The sequence below is a fragment of the Barbus barbus genome (assembly GCF_936440315.1).
Source record: "Barbus barbus genome assembly, chromosome: 17".
NCBI classification, from domain to species: domain Eukaryota; kingdom Metazoa; phylum Chordata; class Actinopteri; order Cypriniformes; family Cyprinidae; genus Barbus; species Barbus barbus.
Genome location: NC_136745.1, coordinates 3,751,678 through 3,772,898, shown reverse-complemented (window position 1 = coordinate 3,772,898; position 21,221 = coordinate 3,751,678). Strand labels below are relative to the sequence as shown.

Sequence of the window (21,221 nt, the reverse complement as noted above, 5' to 3'; positions counted from 1 at the left end):
TACAAACAGAGGAATTATAGTTTTTATTATTATAATTATACTAATTTATTTGGCCTTTTATTAGTATATAATACTAGTTGAACTTATGTAAATAAACAAATGAGCAATTAAAATGAATTGTGCTTAAGCACACATTGTCTCTCTCTCTCGAGCGCGCGCACGCAGCGCGTGAATCTCAGCAGCCAGCAGCACTGCTCGCGGTACAATATGAGGTAATTCAGAGAGTATTTTTACACGATTCAAGTCATTTAGGAGCAAAGTGGTTATTTTCCTCCTGTATGTATGTCCACGTATGCGTAACAGTGCTGCAGTTTATTTAATAAAGCATCTAAAACTGTGCTAGTCATATAGCTAAAGTGAGCTAACAGGGCTGAGAATACGTATATGATTAATGCTAACGTAAAAGCATCAACCATGTTTATTAGTCATAGTACGAGCTAAGTTATAATGAGCAATAATAGTGAGAGTAATAAAGATAAACCTCGTATGCTAAAAACACAGCAGTCATGCACTTGTGCGCATGCGCATGCTTTAGACGTATTTACAAGAAATACGCAAGTAAACGCTTTAAGTTATTAAAAAACTACAGCATATTGCACTTTCTTCTGTCAGTATCGTGTAGTATGTTTTTGGGCGTTTAGAAGTGTTGCCTATGAAATTGAGTCACAACAATCTCCCTCGCCTTACTTCTCAACAGAACACCTGGTGTTAGCCACAGATGACCAAAAAGATATGAAAATGACAGTCTGAAAAGGATTAAAGAAATCCTTGGTTCATTTATTATCATTTTAGAGTACTAACAATAATAGCAGTTGTTAGATAATTACCGTGATCCATTTGTTTTATAATTAGTATAACATTTGTGTGATATAATTGTTATTCTAATATAGAGGAAATGGTAAATTATTGTGGCAAATATTCAGCAAAATCTTGCGGCCAAAACATCTGTTGATTGACCACTGTGCTAAATGTCTGCGGGGAAGCTTTTTCTTCTTCACACAAAGCCACAGATTCCTATTGATATTGCTTGCAAAATTTTGCACCTTTAGAGAAATATATATATATATATATATATATATATATATATATATATATATATATATATATATCATTATATCACAGTTTATTCACTATAGTTTAGAAAATGGTAATAAAATGTGACCCTGGACCACAAAACCAGTCATAAGTGTCAATTGAGATTTATGCATCATCTAAAAGCTGAATAAATAAGCTTTCCATTGATGTATGGTTTGGACAATATTTGGCTGAGATACAACTATTTGAAAATCTGGAATCTGAGGGTGCAAAAAAATCTAAATATTGAGAAAATGGCCTTTAAAGTTGTTCAAATGAAGTTCTTAGCAATGCATATTACTAATCAAAAATTAAGTTTTGATATATTTACAGTAGGAAATGTACGAAATATCTTCATGGAACATGATCTTTACTTAATATCCTAATGATTTTTGGCATAAAAGACAAAATCAATAATTTTGACCCTTACAATGTATTTTTGGCTACTGCTACAAATATACCCCAGCGACTTCAGACTGCCCCAGGGTCACATATGACAAGAACTCAGAGTTAAACTGTCAGAACAAATTGATCTTGATAACTTTGATAGAAAGGTATGTAATGAATTCGGTTGAATAGCTGTCAGCTGTCAAATTTAAGAACACTTTTAGATAAAACCAATTTAGGTCGACCAGTTACCAAGCAATGCTTCATTCTGTTCAGGCTGTGGTGGAAAAAGGTTGCATTAGCAATTAAAGGAAAACACTTCAGCAAAACATGCTCAGGTCAAAGTGTCTGAATAATTTTTGATCCCAAATTTGACTGGTACTACACCCACTAGTAAAAATATCAAAAATGATATCTGGTGTTTAAATCATTTTTGGTTTGACTGTAGGACAATTTTGTTGCAATAACACGGTAACCAAGCTAGAATATGTGATGAAGCAGGAAATGTTCACATTAGATCATATTGTCACACACTGGTCTTCATCTTTGCAAAAGCATAAAAGCTGAAATAGTCCTGTGTTTAACCAATCCACGTGCTCTCCTGGCCAAAGTCTCGGGGTCAGTCACCAGATAAACAACCATTATCTGCCGTTCGTTGTTTGGAGAGGTTTAGACTTTCATAGCTCATCTGCTGTTTCTTTAAGATTGAAAGTCATGGTGTGTGTATTTGTCCTTCATTCATTCATTCATTCATTCATCAGTTTCCTTATGTTCATTGGGTAAAAAAAAGAAAATCTATATAAACAAAGTAAAAATTAATTTGACTGACCCCCCCCCCCCCATATTAGTGTTGTCAAATGATTAATCGCATCCAAAATACAAGTTTTTGTTTACATAATATATGTGTGTGTACTGCGTATATTTAGTATAAACACACAGATGCATGTATATATTTAAGAAAAATATGTCACGTTTATATATTAAATATTATATGAATATAAATATATACATGTAAATATTTTCTAAATATATGCTGTATATGTGTGTACTTATATATACATAATAAATACACGCACATATTATGTACACAACTTTTATTTTGGATGCGATTAATCAGGATTAATTGTTGTCCAGAGGCCTGTTTCATAAAACAAGTTTACCAAATAAACCAGGCTTATTTCAGTCTGACTTACTTTGAACCAAAATCAACTGAGAATATGTCAGACTAACCCTAACTGAAATAAACCTGGCTTATTTGGTAAACTTGTTTACAACATACTTGTTTACATAATCAGATTCCAAAAGTACTTATAGAGTAAATTACATTTTAAAATACGCATGATCAGACTATTGATTACATGCTTTCATATTATTCACACAATAGCAATAAATGAATAATTTATTGATTCTCTCTAATTCCTATTTTTTATCTTTTAAATGTTCCTTTCCCTTGTGGGTGGTGATGGCGCAGTGGATAAGACACATGCCTTTGGTGTGAGAGACCCGGGTTCGAATCCACTGTGAGACACCAATGTGTCCCTGAGCAAGACACTTAACCCCTAGTTGCTCCAGAGGCGTGCGACCTCTGACATATATAGCAATTGTAAGTCGCTTTGGATAAAAGCGTCAGCTAAATGAATAAATGTAAATGTAAATAGCCTACCGCTTATATACACTCAGAAAGTCTTCCAGTTGTGTTGTCATTCACACAGAGATCAGTCATTATTCAGGTGGCGACAGAGGATTTGACCAATGATTTACAAAAATCATTTCAGGTTTAAGAAGTGTTTCAACATTGCATCAACTACTGATGAACACATTCATTTTTATTTGAATTATCACTTAGTAGGTTATTTAACCATGTATTATTATGCATTATTGAAAGGCTTTTGTCTTTCAAACTAATTAAAATGCACAAATTCTCGTTATTTCTAATTAGCAGACTTTCTCAAACTTCTTGTCATCTGAACCTCATTCACCTGATATATTTACTTTAAAGGGTGGTCAATCAGCAATTCTGTAAAACACAACATCTCCCCTCGCATTGAACTTTGAGCAACATGCAGATGTTTTTTATGCTCAAACAGCAGCATTACACACTAAAGTTAAAAAAGTGAAATCATAATCTGTGACCCCTTTAAGTACCCCTGAGATTTTAAAATAAATATTTTAATAATTAATGATCACATTTGCATGTTGATGGTTCTCTGACATTGGTTAATAGTCATATGGCATGCAGGTAAACATAAAATATTTCATCTTTTTTAGTAAGTGTATGATTTATTTTAATTTAACATTTTTATGATTTATTTATTTGTTAGCCTTTCATTAAACTCATAAACCCTTCCTTTATGAACCCCAGTTTGGGAAACCTTGATATAATATAATGTTTAGTGCACTTCATGTTGTTAATTACAATGAAGGGAATATATTTTCTCACTCTTTGTATTTTTACATCATGGTATAAGATTATCCTGTTTAAATTAGGGGTGTGCGATATATATCGTCTGCGATAATATCACAATTGTTGTTTTAGCGATATGTAATTTGACATTATCGAGTATTTTGCAAAAACCAAACAAAACACCTGCGGAGTGCACGCATACATTACGTGATGAAGTCTGGACTAGAGCACTGTACGTGCGCATTTTATACAACAGTTCAATAAACAATAAGTTAATATTAAGAGATTTACGTTTTAGACACCATATTGCCTGTCTTGCTCCATTTTGCCAACAAAAAGCACAGTTTTGCGTCTCTGAGCAACATGACAAAATGTTTCGTTCCTGAATGAACTTGTCACAGCACTTGCATATCATTGCTCTTTTATTGGGTTTGATTGCTTCCATTGTCCTCATTTGTAAGTCGCTTTGGATAAAAGCACCTGCTAAATGACTCAATGTAAATGCCTCTGCGTGTGTTTGTCAGGCTACAGTGAAGACCTGTGGCACCGGGGGCCGTTATGAGCGGGAAGAGCCTCTTGTTGAAGGTCATTCTCCTGGGGGACGGCGGTGTGGGCAAAAGCTCCCTGATGAACCGCTACGTGACCAACCGCTTCGACTCGCAGTCGTTCCACACCATCGGTGTGGAGTTCCTCAACCGTGACCTGGAGATCGACGGCCGGCTGGTCACCCTGCAGATCTGGGACACGGCGGGCCAGGAGCGCTTCAAGAGCCTGCGCACACCCTTCTACCGCGGGGCGGACTGCTGCCTGCTCACCTTCGCCGTGGATGACCTGCAGAGCTTCCAGAACCTGGGATGCTGGAAGAAGGAGTTCATGTATTACTCAGACGTACGAGACCCGGAGCGCTTCCCCTTTGTGGTGCTGGGGAACAAAGTGGACAAGGAGGAGCGGGAGGTCGGCGAGGAGGAGGCCCGGGCTTGGTGTGAGGAAAATGGCTGCTGTCCGTACTTCGAGACTAGCGCCAAGGATGACACGAACGTGGGGGCTGCTTTCGAGGCTGCTGTCCGGGAAGTCCTGGCCAGCGAGGATCCCATCGACCACAACCTGCTGAGCAGCTCCATCGATCTCCACGGAAATCGTAAAGTTGCTCGCTCGTCCTGCTGTTAAGGTGCCTCTAATGGTGCGTTCAAGTCATGTTGGATAGATCGTATTTACGAGTTAAACACACATGAACGTCACTACAGAGTCGTTAATATATGGAAGACCATTTCTGGCACTGAATAAAAAAAAATAAAAAAGGTAATTGCGACCTTTTTATCTCACAATTGAGAGTTTATGTCTCACCATTCTAACTTTATAACTCGCAATTGCAAGTTTATATCACGAGAAAAAAAGTCAGAATTGCAAGATGTAAACTCGCAATCATGAGAAAAAAAAGTCAGAATTGTGAGAAGTCACAATTACCTTTTTTATTCAGTGGCAGAAACGGGTTTGCATATTATAAGTGGGAAACTTAATATTTTCTTTAAGCCCCGAGTTTCTGAGTTTGGGGCGTGTCGGTGAAAAAAGTGTGAGATGCAGTGGTGTGTTCGACTTGAAGCGGCGCTGCGCAGAATGACATCAAAGTACAGCGAGAGCGATAAGAGCGCAGACGGATCCTTGTATGGAGAAAAATCACTTCCTGCCCTCCAGCTGCATTTCACACCACAGCAATGACGTCATGTGCATGTGTAAAGTTGAAAAAATCGTTGAATTTTATTGTAGAAAAGTTAAATGGCCATCTTGTTCCGACCAAAGTGACTTGAACGCACCTGCTGTCGTAATTACGTCTTGTCAAGTACGAATGTCCCAGGAGGACCATCTTCCTATTGAGCTATTATATTGTGGTACTGATATTTCCAGATATTTCCAAATGCATAACCCACAGAGTCACATATTGCAGACCACTGTTATCGGTAATGAAATATTGTTTGAGAGAAAGAGCATTGAAAGAAATAATGCATTTTTAATTCATTTTGCTAATAAGTTATTCTTTGTGTGAAGAACATGTTTGGGTCATATTTCACCTAAAATATTATTAAAGAATAAATAAGATATTACAATTTAAAAAAAGAAAATTAAGCATATTTTTGACCATGACATTATTTTCGTGATAATATAACGCATTTAAAAGCTCATGATCATTACTGTAACATTAAAACAACAAATACATGTAACTTTCCTTTATAAAGTATTACTTCAGCTGTAGGCCTAAATGATCTGTTATTGTAGCATTTTATGCTGGTTTTAATAATTATGGAAAATAATGTGTCCACACATGAAGCAATGATATGATTAGAAACCTTTGCACTCTTGACGATTGTTTTTTGTTGGTTTTGGGTTGAAATATGACTGATTCTCAAGTTTTATGGTACATGTAGTAAAACAAACAACCTCAGATTAGCGTATTGACAACAAATAGTCTGAGATGCATCAGCACAGCACTAGTTTTAGACAGAAAGGGAATTTCTTTCGTCGTAGTATCGAAAGATGAAAATCATTTAGTGTTTATTTTGATTAGTTTATTTTTAAATTGTTCTGTAAGGTACAGTGAGTTTGTTTTAGATGTGTAATGTATATTGTTTGGTTTAGTTGTCAGGTAGTTTTGTGTGTATTTGAGCTATTTTACTGCATGTTGGATCTGGGCAGCAATGCTGTAGTGTTTGATGAAGAGGAGTGTGTGTGTGTGTGTTGGTCAGTTTGAGGGGTTAGACCACATCTGATTCAGTAAATGACTCAGGAATGTGGCTTAGACAAATGCACAGATCATTCTTTGGACGTCTACAGCAGACCAGATGATACATTAGTTCACATTCCTTGTTTCCTCTGTCAGACCAATGTTGATATGAAACCAAAGCACATGGTTCCTAGTATCTTGCACTGACCTTTGACCGTGTTTAGAGGTCACTTGTGAATGACCCTTGATTTAGTGCATTTATAGGTACTTTAACTTATATCTTTTATAATATTGACTTATTTCCTAGTGCTTTTCCCTGAAGATGAATGTTTTCTCAGCCTTTACTCTACATACTGCTGTAAGTCTCATTACAACTAGAGAGACAGCTGATGTTCTCGAACGCTTCTGTCTCTTGCATTAATGCTTAACATGTAGCCGTGTTTCTGTTTACAGACCTTGCCTGCTATCATACATTCGTTATACATGTAAAACACGGGAAACTGTATGCTGTTACTGTATGTTGTTTTTGTTGATGGACATGCTCATAGCAATTATTGGTACACTGTGACACGGAAATAGATGCAACACTGTTTCTCAAACTCAACCTGCTGAACACGCAGGAATGTATTCATTGCTAATATTGGAAAATCAGTATTTGTCTATTTACCGATAGAGATTTCCAGCAAATCAAGGTACCAAACATTTGGATTTACAGTGAAGAAATGTTACACTATAATCAGATCTGTATGACACAATGGAAAGATTCTCTGTGTTAAATCACAACAGGATGCAGAAGTGTGTTACAGATGTCTTTTGAGGAGTCAATGTCAACTTAAATGTCAAACTAAAGCTTTCTCATGAAGAAATGTCCAGGTCATATTTCACCTCAAGATCAGAGGTAGTTGCATTGTAAAGGAAACAAACCCTATTTTTAGGATGGTTAATGTTTTTTGCATTTAACCTGGATGTTTTTCGTGAGATTCACTCAAGCTGTTTTCGCTCGAGCTGGTGTTGTAGCATTCCTGCCACAGTATTTATGATGTTACAGTTCACAAGAGTGTTGTATTTCATTAATAATACCATATTTTATGATGTTCATTTGTCAGTGTGACCAGTCACGACCATGGTACAGAATTGTGGGGGATGAATTGTGGTTAATTAAGGGCATTACTGCAATGAATGTACTGAATATTTGTCTCTTTTTACAGTTTGATTTGTGTAAGGTTGGTGCCCCAGTGTTCGTATGCTTTGTTCTGGGTAATACTGTATTTACCGACATGCTAACAGACATCTTTAAATGGACTAAATTTGTGGTGTTTTGAAAGCAGGAGTTGTGTTACCCTACTGTTTCACGTCATCTCCAGTGCAATAAGGAGGTCGAGACTTCTTTTGTTTGCAAATTTACTTTGCAAGAATCCAGTGCGATGAATAAATAAACTGCAACAGCGATCATATTGTGTGGTTTATACTGTCATAGTTTTCAACATGTTAAACAAAATGCTCTTTCCTGTTTAACCAGGTAACATAAACGTCATAACTGAAATATACTGTTTATTTCATAACATGGAATAATGGAATAATAACCAAACCACATTTAGTCAGTAGAAACTGCACACGTCACACATCAGCTGCGTGAAGCACATAAGGAGAACAGAGACTTCCTCTGTGCTCATTTAACACTCGTGTTCAGCCTCTCCTTGAAAACAAGCTGCCATGCTGCTAGATGCAGTGGACAGTGAATCTATGAATAACAAAACACATGAATCATTGGTGAAAGGCATTGACCTTTATTTCCTGCTAACGCTCCCAGACATCAGTTTTTACAGTACCAATGCACCAACAAACTGTGCAGCCGAGCAGCAGGTTAAAATAAGAAACCTGAGCCGAGTCTGTACAAAAACATAGCTAAGAGACACTGTTAGTGCTAATAATAAACCATTTGATGAATAAAAAGAAATAGCTGATTAATTGGAAATTCAGCAAAAGACAGCGTTATACAATAACTACAATGATCTCCTGATAATTAGAGTTACAAAGCAACATTAACCATTCACATGAAAACTGTTGCTCCAAACCTGTACGCCTTCATTTCAACCGTGCAACAAAAGATATTTTGAAAAATGTTCATGCTGCTCTTTTAATACAATGATAGAAAGTGCTCTATAACCATAAACATTTGTAGTCCGTATGACTTGTGCACCACATCTAAAGCCTTCTATGATGTATTGTAATTGTTTAATATCAATGTCTTGCAATAAAATTGTGTCGAGTCAAATTTGAATACAACAAAGCACAAATGACATTTAGAAGTATGTTGAAGGGCATGTTTTTCAAGGGACAAGTTCAATTTCAGTTGTGTGACTTCAGAAGATTTATTGCGTTTAGTGAGGCGATACGGGTTTGGAACGACATGCATGCGAGTAAACGATGACAGCTTTCATTTGTGAACTATTTAGGTGAACTACTGCTTTCAGTCTACACTAAAATCACCAAACGCTACGGGGCGATCAAGCATCCAACATGTATTATAAAAAATGCTCAGGATGAAATAATCTAATTAAAACATCCTGAATTGGTTACCTTTTGTAAATAAAGCATCTACAGAAAACAAACAAAATGAAGCTATAAGGTTGACTTTTTCCAATTTGTTTCTACCGAAGTGACTTTTGCTCTCAATTTTCAGTGAAAGATCAGGAAACACTATTAGTAACGACACGCTCTGCGGCAAAATACCTGCTCAAACATCATCAGACGCATCTGTCCACCGGTCACAAAAAGCCTTTTATTCAAGCAGCTGGAAAGTCCCAGAAGCCTCTTTGTCAGTGGGCGATACCTTCTGACGCGTAAACTGACCCCTAGCATGGCTTTCCTCAAACAAAGAGGGGCTCATCCGTTGTTTATAGACTTTTCTCAGTCCTTTCAAGAGGCTGTGAGAAAAAGTGTGCTGGGGTCACAAGAAAACCGCACACATTGCTGTGTCTCTCCATGGCAACCAGATGTGAGGGATGGTCACCAAGGAAACCAGCCATCACCACCTTGAGATTCTTTTTGAGCATCTAATAATCTTATGGTGTGGTGGTAGTACTACCCAATTATTATTTTTTACTTTTATTTTCTAAAACAAGAATATATATGTTGTCTAATCTAGTAATTTCAATTATGGATAGACTGTTTTAAATGGACTCGTATACTAGCTGTAAAGAAAATATTTGATTAGGTACTTGATAGCAGATACAGAAAGTAAAACTCAAACTATCCTATCAGATCTGAAAAACAAAAAGGAATGCACTCTTGACCTAAAAAGGATAAAAATCTAATTAAATATTTATAGCTGCCTTCAAGTCATGTTGGCATGATTATATTTATGATATGAAAGCACAGGAACCCCACCTCAATATTGTAACTAATAAGAAGAAATTAAATAATCGTGGCAGAAGAAGCTTGCTATTGGCCATAATTTAAGTTTTAATTGTGAATGCTAACCGCACAGTTTGTGTGCTGAAGAATAGTCATTTTAATCGTTTTCTTATTGAATCAAGATAAATTTACTTGAGAAGCAAAATGACTTAAGATATTAAGTCTTGATTTCTGAAATATTTATAGAAATATTGTTAGTTTTTGCTAAAAACAAGAAATATAATGCCACTGGGGTATGAAAAATTATCTAAATTTATATGGAAAACAGTATTATTTTTCATGCCCCATTGGAAGACCCCCCCCCCCCCCCCCCCTCCCCCAGTTTAAGCATAAATTAACACAATTTATTATTATTTATTTATTTTATTATATTATATAGTTCACACAAATTAAAATTCTGTCATTAATTACTCACGTGATTTGGAGGAGAAGAAATGTTGAATAAAGTCGTTTGTTTTTTTTGCACACAAAAAGTATTCTTGCAATTTCGTAAAATTACTGAACCACTGATGTCACATGGATTATTTTACCGATGTCCTTACTACGTTTCTGGGTCTGGGAACATTTCAGTTGCATTGCTGACTATGCAGAGTCAGAGAGCTCTCAGATTTCATCAAAAATATCTTACTTTGTGTTTTGAAGATGAACGAACATCTTACGGCTTTGGAACGACATGAGAGTGAGTAATTAATGACAGAATTTTCATTTCTGGGTGAACTATCCCTTTAAGTCATTTTGCTTCTTGAGTAATTGTATCTTGATTTAAGAATGTTTAGATATTTGTAATGGAAAACAAGACAAAAATACTAAGCAATACTAAATTTTTTGCAGTGTAGGAAATAAGCGGTCTAGAAAATGCAACTCATTTAGGTGGCAACAGACTTTTGTGACCAAACTACAAGTTAAATTAAATAAAGAATCTGTTACACACCCAATGCTGTTACATAATGTTTTGTTACATTAACACAATTATAACATCCCAGAAGACCTGAGGGCAGAATATTACCGGGAGAAAAATCAGATGAAAGATGGTTTGGAGCAAAGATTCCAAATATGTAAATCTTTACATTCAAAAAAATGTAAAAGAATATCAGGAAATTGTGTTGGAAAAGAAGAGGATGAGGATTTCTAAAGTGCTCCAATATGGTGACCGTAGAAGGGCTGCAGGACAGAACAGCCATTAACAGCGCGGACTGATGCCTTTCCTTCCCAGATACCGCAGAACCGCAAAGTTATAGGTGGTGGACACAGTGTATGTGAGCTGAAGAGAGAAAGACAGAAACACAAGATAATAAATGTGACCCAGTGACCAGAGATGAATCAGAAAGCTGTGGTGTTTTCCCTGTGAAGACCCAAACCACAGTGCAAGGGTGTAGTTGCAAAGCTATTACTATGGTTTTACTTTAAGTGTTTTTTAACGTTATTACAATGTTGCTACTAGGGTGCTCTGTGTGGTTTGCAGGGTGGTGGCTAAAAGCCATTCAAGACAATGAACGACAACTTTAAAGATAACTATATTAGCGTCCACACCAGCGGATAGTATCGTTTGTTTATTCTAAGCACCCTCTCATCTGCCGCATTAAATTCTGATTGGGTGTCAATGTTTTTATCATTCATCTGCTGGAAAAAAAATGTTCTGAAAGTGACGATATCGTTTATCTATGCCATCATCGTTGTACCTGTGGTGTGGACTTTGCTATTCTTTAACATTGTGAACAATTTTTTGAGAACTGTATCTTTATCATTATCTTTACAGTTATCGTCTTACATCCTGTAAGTTTCAGATGACTTTCTCGTTAGTCTAAAACAGCTTATTTTGAAGGCAGTCTGCCAAAACGACAGATTGTGGAATTTACGACTATGATGTGACAGTATGGATTAGCACCACCTCCGCAGATGATGATCAACGCCTGCTTCTACATCGCTGCCTGTTTAGCCCTGCCCCCCGATTCATGCATGCAGTGTTTATGAGAGAGCAAATGCAGGTCTACACAGAAATCAAACGATAAAGATGGTTCTGAAGACAACAAGACGCGGTGCAGTGGCAAGTTATGTAAAACACGTAAGAACTAGGTCCTGTGTTCACTTCATTTTACTGCAGATTCGTTTACAAACAAGGTTACAACACACTGCTGTGAGATTATTTAAGTGTTACAATATGGTTGTAAGAGTGTTTTTACCATATTGCTATGACTAGCTTAATGAAAATGGTTTAAGCTGAAAAATCTAAATTTCTGACAGCAATAAATCCCAGCCAACCCCAAGAAGAGGTTAATAAATGCAGGAACAGAATTCCTCAACACCTACGGGAATGGCGTCATGAGAACACAGTGCGATTGTCTTCTGTTCTGGACACTCACCAGAGCCAAGACTGTCATCCCCGCTCCAGCGAAGGCAGCGATGTAGAGATCATAGGTCAGGAAAAACTGAAAAACAAGTCAGAAACGTGACATCCTAAACACTCACTGCACAGCGTGAATCTCTGATCTTGGCTTTGGATTTGACAAGGCTTTGAGGAAGGTTTTCTAAAGCATTATACGAAGACATTGTACATCGCCTGGGGCCACGTCTTACCTCTCTTGTCTTGCAGATGTTAGACAGGGTCATCCCACAAGCCTTGCCTGGTACGGCGTTCCATGGAAGTACACCTTAGGGATAAAGAGACATAAAACAGTGTAACAGCATGAAAAACATCAAGGCACGATGATGTTTTATTGAAATTTGTGTCAGTTTAAATAACACCACATTAAGAGAACAGAGTTTAACACTGTAAAGCCAGAAAGGCCAAGTGTGTGCTGTCATATTTGTGCACGTGTGTGGGTCAATGAGAATAATAATGTCCAAGATAAAGGAAAACTCTTTTTGTTCATATGCCAAGTTCTTGGAAATATACTCATTTAAACATTTATTTTCAAGGAATTTAGCTACTTTAAAGTAGTACCATTGTCCTTACAACTTAATCATTATTAAGGTAAGAAATATTTAACATTTTTATTAAAATAATTATTAATTCATAAACATACTTAGGTTTTTAGGGATTTACACCACACCACATTTTAACTAAAAAAACTAAAATTAACCTAATCTTGTCATAAAAAGGTCAAATTATCTGATAATTTCTGATAAATTCCTGTGTTTTTTTTCTTGCTAATTCTTCAAATATTAATAAGCAGTGAAATAGTTTTGTTGAATTATTTTTTCGACAAAATAATAATAGTGCATATTAAACTACTAGATTTCTTATGATGAATTTCCTCCATTTATGATGTTCCTCATTACAAGGTCAGGACACATTGACATTTTTTACTTTAAAATCTAAAGTATTTAAGGTGTATTCAATTCAGTATGATGGTATTTTAATGTATTCTTGAGTTAAAAAAAAAAAATGTCATTGACCCAACATGTGTTGTTGTGTTCGGTTAGAATCACATGCCACTTCAAAAGACATTGGAGCGTCAGTGAGAATTTAATCACTGTTACAGAGCCGTGATATCAAATCTCTAAGCTGTCAAGAGACAGAAAAGATATGATAAATGTATTGCGGGGCTATTACCGTACTGTCTGGCATCAATGCACAGCTGGTTGATGCTGGAGGGCGTTTCAGAGAGGATGTTGATAGTGTAACAGGTGTTTGCCATGTTGTAGAAAAAGTAGACGGGAAGCGCAGAGAGGGAGAACACCAGCAACCAGACCACAACCAGGAAATACGTGATCACGATGAACTGTGGAAGAAATGGATGCGTATATCAGTTTGATGCATTTTATTTTAAAAGAGTTCTCACAAAAGAAAAAACTAAATGCATTTATGCATATTCAAGAGATGAATTTCACCATGTTTAACACAAATGGCTCAACATAAAAGGTGTCATGAACTGAGAAACCAAAATTCCCTTGAGAGGTCATTGTGCTATAAAAAGATTCTGCAAGTTTCAGAACTCAAAACTTTCTCGTTAGTCTAGAAACAGCTTATATTGAAGGCAGTCTGCCAAAACGACAGCTCGTGGAATGTGCCACTCTATGATGTAATAGTGTGGATAAGCACCGCCTCCGCAGAAGCTTGTTTTCTGTCCTGTTTTTGACCCCTCCCCCCCATATCAGAGCGCTCTGTTTGAATAGGCGTGACAGATTGTTGACTCAGAAGTAAACGCCCACTGCTATGATTGACTAACAGCTGTGTATGTTTGACAGCAGACATTCCTCATAGATGGCTGCTGCAGTGAATTAGGTTAAAAATGCATAAATACTCAGTACATATCAAACGATCTGTAATAACAAACAAAGCAACAGTGACCATGTAATTAATACAGTTACACACTTGTGTGTTGCAACATTCCTGTTGGATCCAATATAGTTGAGGACAGAGTTCTTACTGATGCGGATTGGATCTTCATTAAAAATAAAGTTCATCCACTCTTTTCTAATGTTGTGATCAGAAAGAAAGGCAACGCAAATAGTGTATTACTTCTAATTCATGATGTTTTTGATACAAAAATCTTGATAAAATTATAAGTGGAGCTCAGAGAACAGTATAAAATAATAAAAAAGGCAGTTCATGACCCCTTTAAACTGAATATAATGCACCAATTTTGAATATACGGAAGTGCAAAGGAGGTATGAAAGCTGCATCAGAATCTTGGCAGCCTCTGGTAACTATATGCATTCAACGTATGGAAATGTGCAACGTTCAAATTCTTTAAAATTTCCGCTTTTAATTAAAGGAAGAAAGGCACATGTTTGTAACAATATGAGGGTGCAACATTTTGCAAAGTAGCCAATGCAAAGTGAAACTCACACTGCAAATCACTCACCGTTGTGCTGAGACAGCGACCACAGACTGTACTACGAAATTCTCTGAATGACTGCCGAGCCGCACTAGTGGTGTAAAAGCCTTCAGCCAGCAGGACTATACAGTACAGGGAGAAGAAGGAGGCCAGACCATAGATGATGTACTGAAAATACTCAATACTACAGGAGAGAGAGAGAGAGAGACATGTTTGTAATAAATTATGTTAAAATGACTGATCGTTCGAAGCACAAATTCCCTTTTGACACCTTAAAAAGCTTTATTTAAACTTAAAATTGAAGTAGAGAGATGCTACTGGCACGCACAGGTATGCTAGGGTGATGTAGTCCTGATGGTCACGGGTGAAGTAAGTCTCAATAAGTCTTTCGCTCTCAGTCAGGGCCTGATGTCCACAGCCGCAGAATAGAGCAATGCCAGAGAAACACAGTAGAGTGGCCACCAGAGAGACGTACGGCACTCCTCCCAGACAGCGCATACAGCATTCATAACAACCTGAGATTCATAACAAAAGCATATGAAGGATCAGTTTCTCTCATGTTCTGATGATTTATCATATCAGACATTTATAAAATGCACATAATACATGCCACAAGGATCTGTATTAGGCCCTCTGCTGTTTTTCTTATGCAGCCGCTTGGAAATATTACTCGGAAACACGATTAGATTACACTTACGCTGATCATACTTAGCTCTACATTTCTTCTAGACAAGATGACATTTCTAAATTATCCAAGTTAACTGCATGCTATATAGACCCTTTTTCTGTTAGTAAACATTGTGACGTTTTTCTGTGGGTGGAGCTTAGCTGGAGGCAGAAAGATTCCACTGACCGCTTCACTAACGCTAGCTATGAAGTTTGTTAGCTTGTTTTTTAACAATAACTGGAGAAAATCCGATTTCACCCACATATGTAAGGCCACGCACTGTCCAGGGCCGCGATTGTTATTTGAAAAGGTTAACTTTAATGGACGAAACCAGATCGGCCGACCCGCGCACGCTTTTCCTCGAAGCATGGACGATCTGACCGGATTCCCTCCGGTTGACTGACTCACATCTAACCTGTGTAGTTAAGACAGACTCACAGTGTCTATCTAGTCATGAAGATGTATTTTCAATTTCAGCAGGCAACTATTTTTACAGAAACATTATTATTCCAAGCCACAATTACTCATAACAATACAATTACAAATGATTAAGCTCATAAGTTTGTTGTTTCACACACATGCACACAGACATTATTTCATACACAACATAATCGTGAGATGCATAAGAAATCTATAGACGCACTCATAACAACAAAAGACAATACTTTATTGAACCTTTTCTGACAAGAAGTGTGCGTTGCAAACGCGAGCATTTTGACGGTCGTTTCTGTCCAGTCCTCTGGTTTTATCGCGTTTTAATCACAGTTGTCCGTTTTTGTCTGGCAGTGGCAGCAGGTAAGCGATAAAATTTCAAATCAGAGCCTGTACTATGTCGATTCTGGCACCCAACATCACAACAAGACTATATTTAAAGCTCCTTATGTTGCTGAATCTGCGCTGGTTTGAATGGGCCGCCTCCAGTTCTCCCTCTGTTTTTCCTCCAGCTTGTGCTGTGACGTAATCGTGACGTCGACTCAAAAAGGGTCTATAGGACAGCAATTCTTCCCTCTCGAGTCACTAAAACAGCCTTCCACCTTCTACCACCAACATGTTATCTATTTCTGATGCTGAAACATTCATGTATTCATGGCCTCAAGACTCGATTATTAAAATGCATTACCTGGTGGCTGTTAAAATAGATCCAGAAATTTTGGAAATATCCGGGTCCAGAAAATTTGATCATATCAACCCAATTTGATCACATCTACAGTGGCATCTCTAAGTCCCGCATCAAGGGACTATTACTTAAGGCCTATAAAATATTGCCATTCACTCATAAGGCCTTAAACACCTTATAATATATTACAGCTTTTTTTTTTTTGCATTTGGCATCTAATCTATGGATTAACCTTCCTGAAAATGCTTTTAGATGAAATACAGATCTCTCTCACACAACACATTTCATAACCTAGTACTGCAGCTATGTCTGATAAAATCTAAACAAAATGCACATTATCATCTTTGTCTGACATAATATGAACAGCATCTAAGAATCCTTCTCCTTTTAGTTATCCTGTTTTTATCTCGGGATGCCCATCCCAGGATTACTACAGACTTCGCCAGCTCCAGTTTGGAGCCAGCTGCACTGTTGACGACTGCAGATGACGGCAAGGCAACAAAGAATGAACTTACAAGACTGCCATAATATTATGCTTATACTGGAATGACTACAATCATAAGCTGCATTACTTCTTTAATAATGCATTGAAAGATGTTGCCCGTTTAATTGAACACATGACTTTTACTATCTTAGAGCTATATATTATCGTCATATGACATGGATTTTGTTGCCAGAGTAGGATGGACTCCAGATGAGTCTGGTTCTCCTAAAGGTTTTCTTCCAACGCTGTTGCAGTTTTGTTTTCTTAACTAATAGTGCTCATAGTTAGTAATTTAAACAAACCACTGACCATAAGAATTAAACTTTGGTGTAGGAAATAACCACCTTGAAAGCACAACCTGGCAACCAGCACTCCAGCATCATGGTTCTCACTTCTCACATTTACAAAAGAAAAGCATAACTATCTATTATATTTATACTGTTGTTGACTAAGAAGTTGTTTCTCAAAACAGAAGCCTGTTTCCCAGTAGTTTTGGTGCTGGGAACCAGTTTCATGCACACAATGAAATACATCACGTGCACACCATTTGTGTCACAATATACACTGCAAACAGCGCTTATTCAAATCCAAAACAATACAACAAGCTCATACTGTCATAGACGTCTATTCTCATGTGCCAAATCTGAAACACTGCAATGTGCCAAAGCGGCAGCTGCAGCTAAGTGTGTGAGTCTGGGTGGACCAGTGTAAGTGGGCATTTTTCCTCCATCATGTGCTGCTGCGGGGGCGGGCGACGGAGATGGTCTGTACCACGGCATGAAGAGTGTGAGAAAATAAGGAGGACCAAGAGCCAGGGTGTCTTTTTGTGGCTGCACTGACAATAGCCTTTGTCTCGATGCAACACGAGGGCCAGCAATGACAAGCAAACAAAGAGCCGGTGCCACCTCAGCCCCCAACAGACCGACTGAAATGATGTAGGGGAGGAACGACAGTGAATAAAGAGGGGGAAGATTTGGGATGGACTGGGTGGGGGGTAATGGTGCATCGACGGAATGCTGATGGTTAAAATCCCCTCGGGATCAAACAGTTTGATTTATATAAACAGAGGAATATCTGGTTTATTTTGTTTACATCACTTTAGATATTTCTTATTAATAATAATTTTTTAATGCACTGCAACTCAGCAGTAGCATGTTATATAAAGTTAAGTGCATCACAACCGGAATAACGGCTTTGCCTCCAAAGGAATTAATGACTTTAAAATAGAAAATGTTATATTAAACTGTAATAATATTTCACAGCATTATGGTTTCTATTGCAGTTTTGATCAAATAAATGCAGCTTTGATATGAAACAAAGTCTTAAAATTACAAAACATAAATAATAAATACTGAGCAAAATTAAGACAAAGTACTGGGATGCTTTGTAGATGTGAAACACTAGTGAATCATGTTTATAGTGAATGTGATGATCTACACCTGCGGTTTCTCTAAAAATTCTCTAAACACTTGATGATTACGACATTGAGCTAAAACAATGAATATAAGCAAAGAGACATGTTCCTGCATTTCACTGCACACAATACTTGCTGGGATCTTAAGTATCAACTGCAATGATACACTTTCAAATACTGCATGTAGTACTGCAACGTCTCTTCATATACAAAACCCATCTTTCTTTGCACTAGTTTATCAAGCTACAGGTAAAATTGAAAACATTTTTTAAATGAAATACACAGAATTGCTTAAAAACGTCCCTTTAAATCAGTAGAAATGCTACTTACCCATGTCTGTAGCAGCAGTGTGCTTCAGTGTAATGTCTCTCGGTCTCCTACACAGTGAACACAGCTGAAGACAGACTCAACCTTAAGAAACAATGTGTCTTTTCAATGGCCTGCTTGAACGGTTCAAGGAGCAGGCTGACGGGGTCATGATGCAAAACCATACCAAAATGTTGACTCAAGATAAGTGCCACTGATTTGCTTTAAGATGCAGAGTTTGTTAAATTGTTACAGGCCACTTTTAGCTCATTTATAAACAAGAGAGAAATTATCTCATTCTGTGATCAAGTCGGTTGATGGCTTTTAAAGATATATATTTTTTAATGTGTATGTGGTTTTATTTACTGAAACTGTAGTATGATACAAGTTTGTACTTAAGCAGAACTAAAAACTATGTAACTCTGAAGAAAGAGCTACAATCTTGCTCTCTGTGGATCCATACCACTTCTGACTCCCTGCTGACGTCTAGTGTTCACACACATAGCTCGTCACTTTTTGAACCAAAAAGTATCTTTCAAAATACCAAGTAAATACCATAGGCTAAATGGTAATCATTCAGTACAGTATCGTATATGACTTTATCATCTGATACCATCAATGCACTAGTACCAGCACAGTACGTTTAATTAAAAAAACTTTCTACTGACTCACAACATGAAATAAGTGATGATTCCGTTGTTATTAACTGTTTAAGTACGTGTAAATCTTCATGATTTTAGAAAATAAAATCTTGGGATGTATTTGAACTATTGCTAATTACTGGGACAGATCAAAAGTGTACAAACTATGACACACTATTCAGTATTTATCTTTCATTGGCTGTAAAAAAAGAGACACGTTTAAGGAAGATGAGCAGGAATGAATATTGATGCCATTTGAGACAACGTCCGGAAGCATCTGTGAAGCATCTTTGTAACCTGTATGTGGAAACATGTCAGTGTTTTCTCACAAGATTAAGTTCTTCTTTGCTATTCAGGAAGTGCATTCCTGTTGCACCTGCGCTCAGCAGACCTGCCTAAACATGCTTTTTCTTTTGTATTTACAAAACCCCTATCATGTTTGCTACAAGAAAACTTCTTGTGATGGATGCGTCGGTGCCAGAGCATACGAGCAGGGCATATGGTGTCCTCAGCTTGAAGTGGTCGGGCCTGTTTTATCTCGAAACTTATATTACATCCACATTCTTGTCCAGATCACCTGTATTCAACAGAGAATCATTTATAGATTCCTCATTCCTTATGTACAAGTTTAATGAGTCTCTGAATCTCCTGAATGTGGTGAGAAAGGGACTATTGGATGACAGGAAACTTGCTGGTATGAGATGTGTGATATCTCCCATCTGTCTGCCAACCTTTACTACACATCCTTGAGATTTTTATCACACTTCTCAGGAGAGTTTTCACAGCATCAGCTATCAAAAGGGTTTTAAACTCCATACACTGTTAGTCACCAAGGAAATCATCTGTTGATTGTACTTAACCATTAGTTAAAAAAGGGCATTAGAGTTTGAAGTCGACATGAAACAACATTCACAATGACATTTTTTGAGTGAAGCAAAATATTCATAGAGAGAGAGAGAGAGAGAGAAAAGTGGCCGTTCTATACTTTAGAAGCCTTACAATTATGCAAAGAAAATATATTTCCTTATATATAACAATCCATATATTTTTAATGTACCTCTGAAATATACAGAATAATATATTTATTAAAGATATTACGACACATTGAATAACACATAAGGAATTACATATGGAATTTTTCACATATTGATAGTTTGTGACTATGTTTACTTATATATTATAATGTATGTAATACATTATATTCAGTGATACACTTCATAACATATGTACATGTAAATATTCACATAATTGTACATAATCATTTATTTATTTCATTTTATTGTTTTGTAAGGGTAAGTTATTATGGTTGAAGGTTGAAGTTCACCCTCAAGAGCATCTCAATAGTAATGCTTCTTTATAATTCTATATATAACTTATTTATAATATATTATTTATCACAAGCTATTTGGCTTTTATTTTGGTTAGCATTAACTAATACATTAAAATTGAATAGGCTTGATGATGTCATTTCTTGAACTCCATATAAAAGAGACATGGTCTTGTTTCAACTGCTTTGTACAAATATATTTTCTTTTTTGAAAATATACCAGCAAGACTGTTATGTTGTTCCATGATCTAGATGACAGTACTGACTGTAGGCTGTGTGCATCAGACTAATCCATAAAAGCTTGTAAAACCAACACGAAAGCTCACTAGAGGAGAAACATGAGAACAAATCAAACAAGTGTATTTTTCTTTCTGCAAGACTGCACCTGAATAAATACTTTCATTCCTTTTCACTGAATGTCACCCCATTGCTGGCAGAGAATTAAACATATGTAAGTGCATTAATCTCTTTAAATATTATTTTTTT

The 21,221-nt window shown here is 36.8% G+C and overlaps 2 protein-coding genes across 2 annotated transcripts; one reads left to right on the top strand and one right to left on the bottom strand.

Moving 5' to 3' along the window:
* Positions 1 to 129: 129 nt before the first annotated feature.
* On the top strand, positions 130 to 8,030 carry LOC306883738 (ras-related protein Rab-9B-like). Its single transcript, XM_079439170.1, has 2 exons — positions 130 to 212; positions 4,390 to 8,030. The coding sequence occupies exon 2, from the start codon at positions 4,424 to 4,426 to the stop codon at positions 5,030 to 5,032; it is 609 nt and encodes a 202-aa protein (XP_079295296.1). The 5' UTR covers positions 130 to 212; positions 4,390 to 4,423; the 3' UTR covers positions 5,033 to 8,030.
* Positions 8,031 to 10,366: 2,336 nt separating this feature from the next.
* Positions 10,367 to 18,834, bottom strand: LOC306883737 (myelin proteolipid protein-like). Its single transcript, XM_079439169.1, has 7 exons — positions 18,792 to 18,834; positions 15,108 to 15,294; positions 14,807 to 14,963; positions 13,552 to 13,720; positions 12,573 to 12,646; positions 12,359 to 12,424; positions 10,367 to 11,259 (listed from the first exon to the last, which is right to left on the bottom strand). Exons 1-7 carry the CDS (start codon positions 18,793 to 18,795, stop codon positions 11,179 to 11,181), a joined length of 738 nt encoding a protein of 245 aa, XP_079295295.1. The 5' UTR covers positions 18,796 to 18,834; the 3' UTR covers positions 10,367 to 11,178.
* Positions 18,835 to 21,221: the final 2,387 nt, after the last annotated feature.

What these genes read in the sequence shown, in the direction of transcription:
- LOC306883737 (XM_079439169.1), bottom strand. An exon ending in GTCGCTGTCTCAGCACAACG is followed by an intron (nt 13,721 to 14,806) that starts GTGAGTGATTTG and finishes TTTCTTCCACAG; the next exon opens with TTCATCGTGATCACGTATTT. An exon ending in ACATCTGCAAGACAAGAGAG is followed by an intron (nt 12,425 to 12,572) that starts GTAAGACGTGGC and finishes CTTGTTTTTCAG; the next exon opens with TTTTTCCTGACCTATGATCT.
- LOC306883738 (XM_079439170.1), top strand. Translation starts at nt 4,424, where the DNA reads ATGAGCGGGAAGAGCCTCTTGTTGAAGGTCATTCTCCTGGGGGACGGC.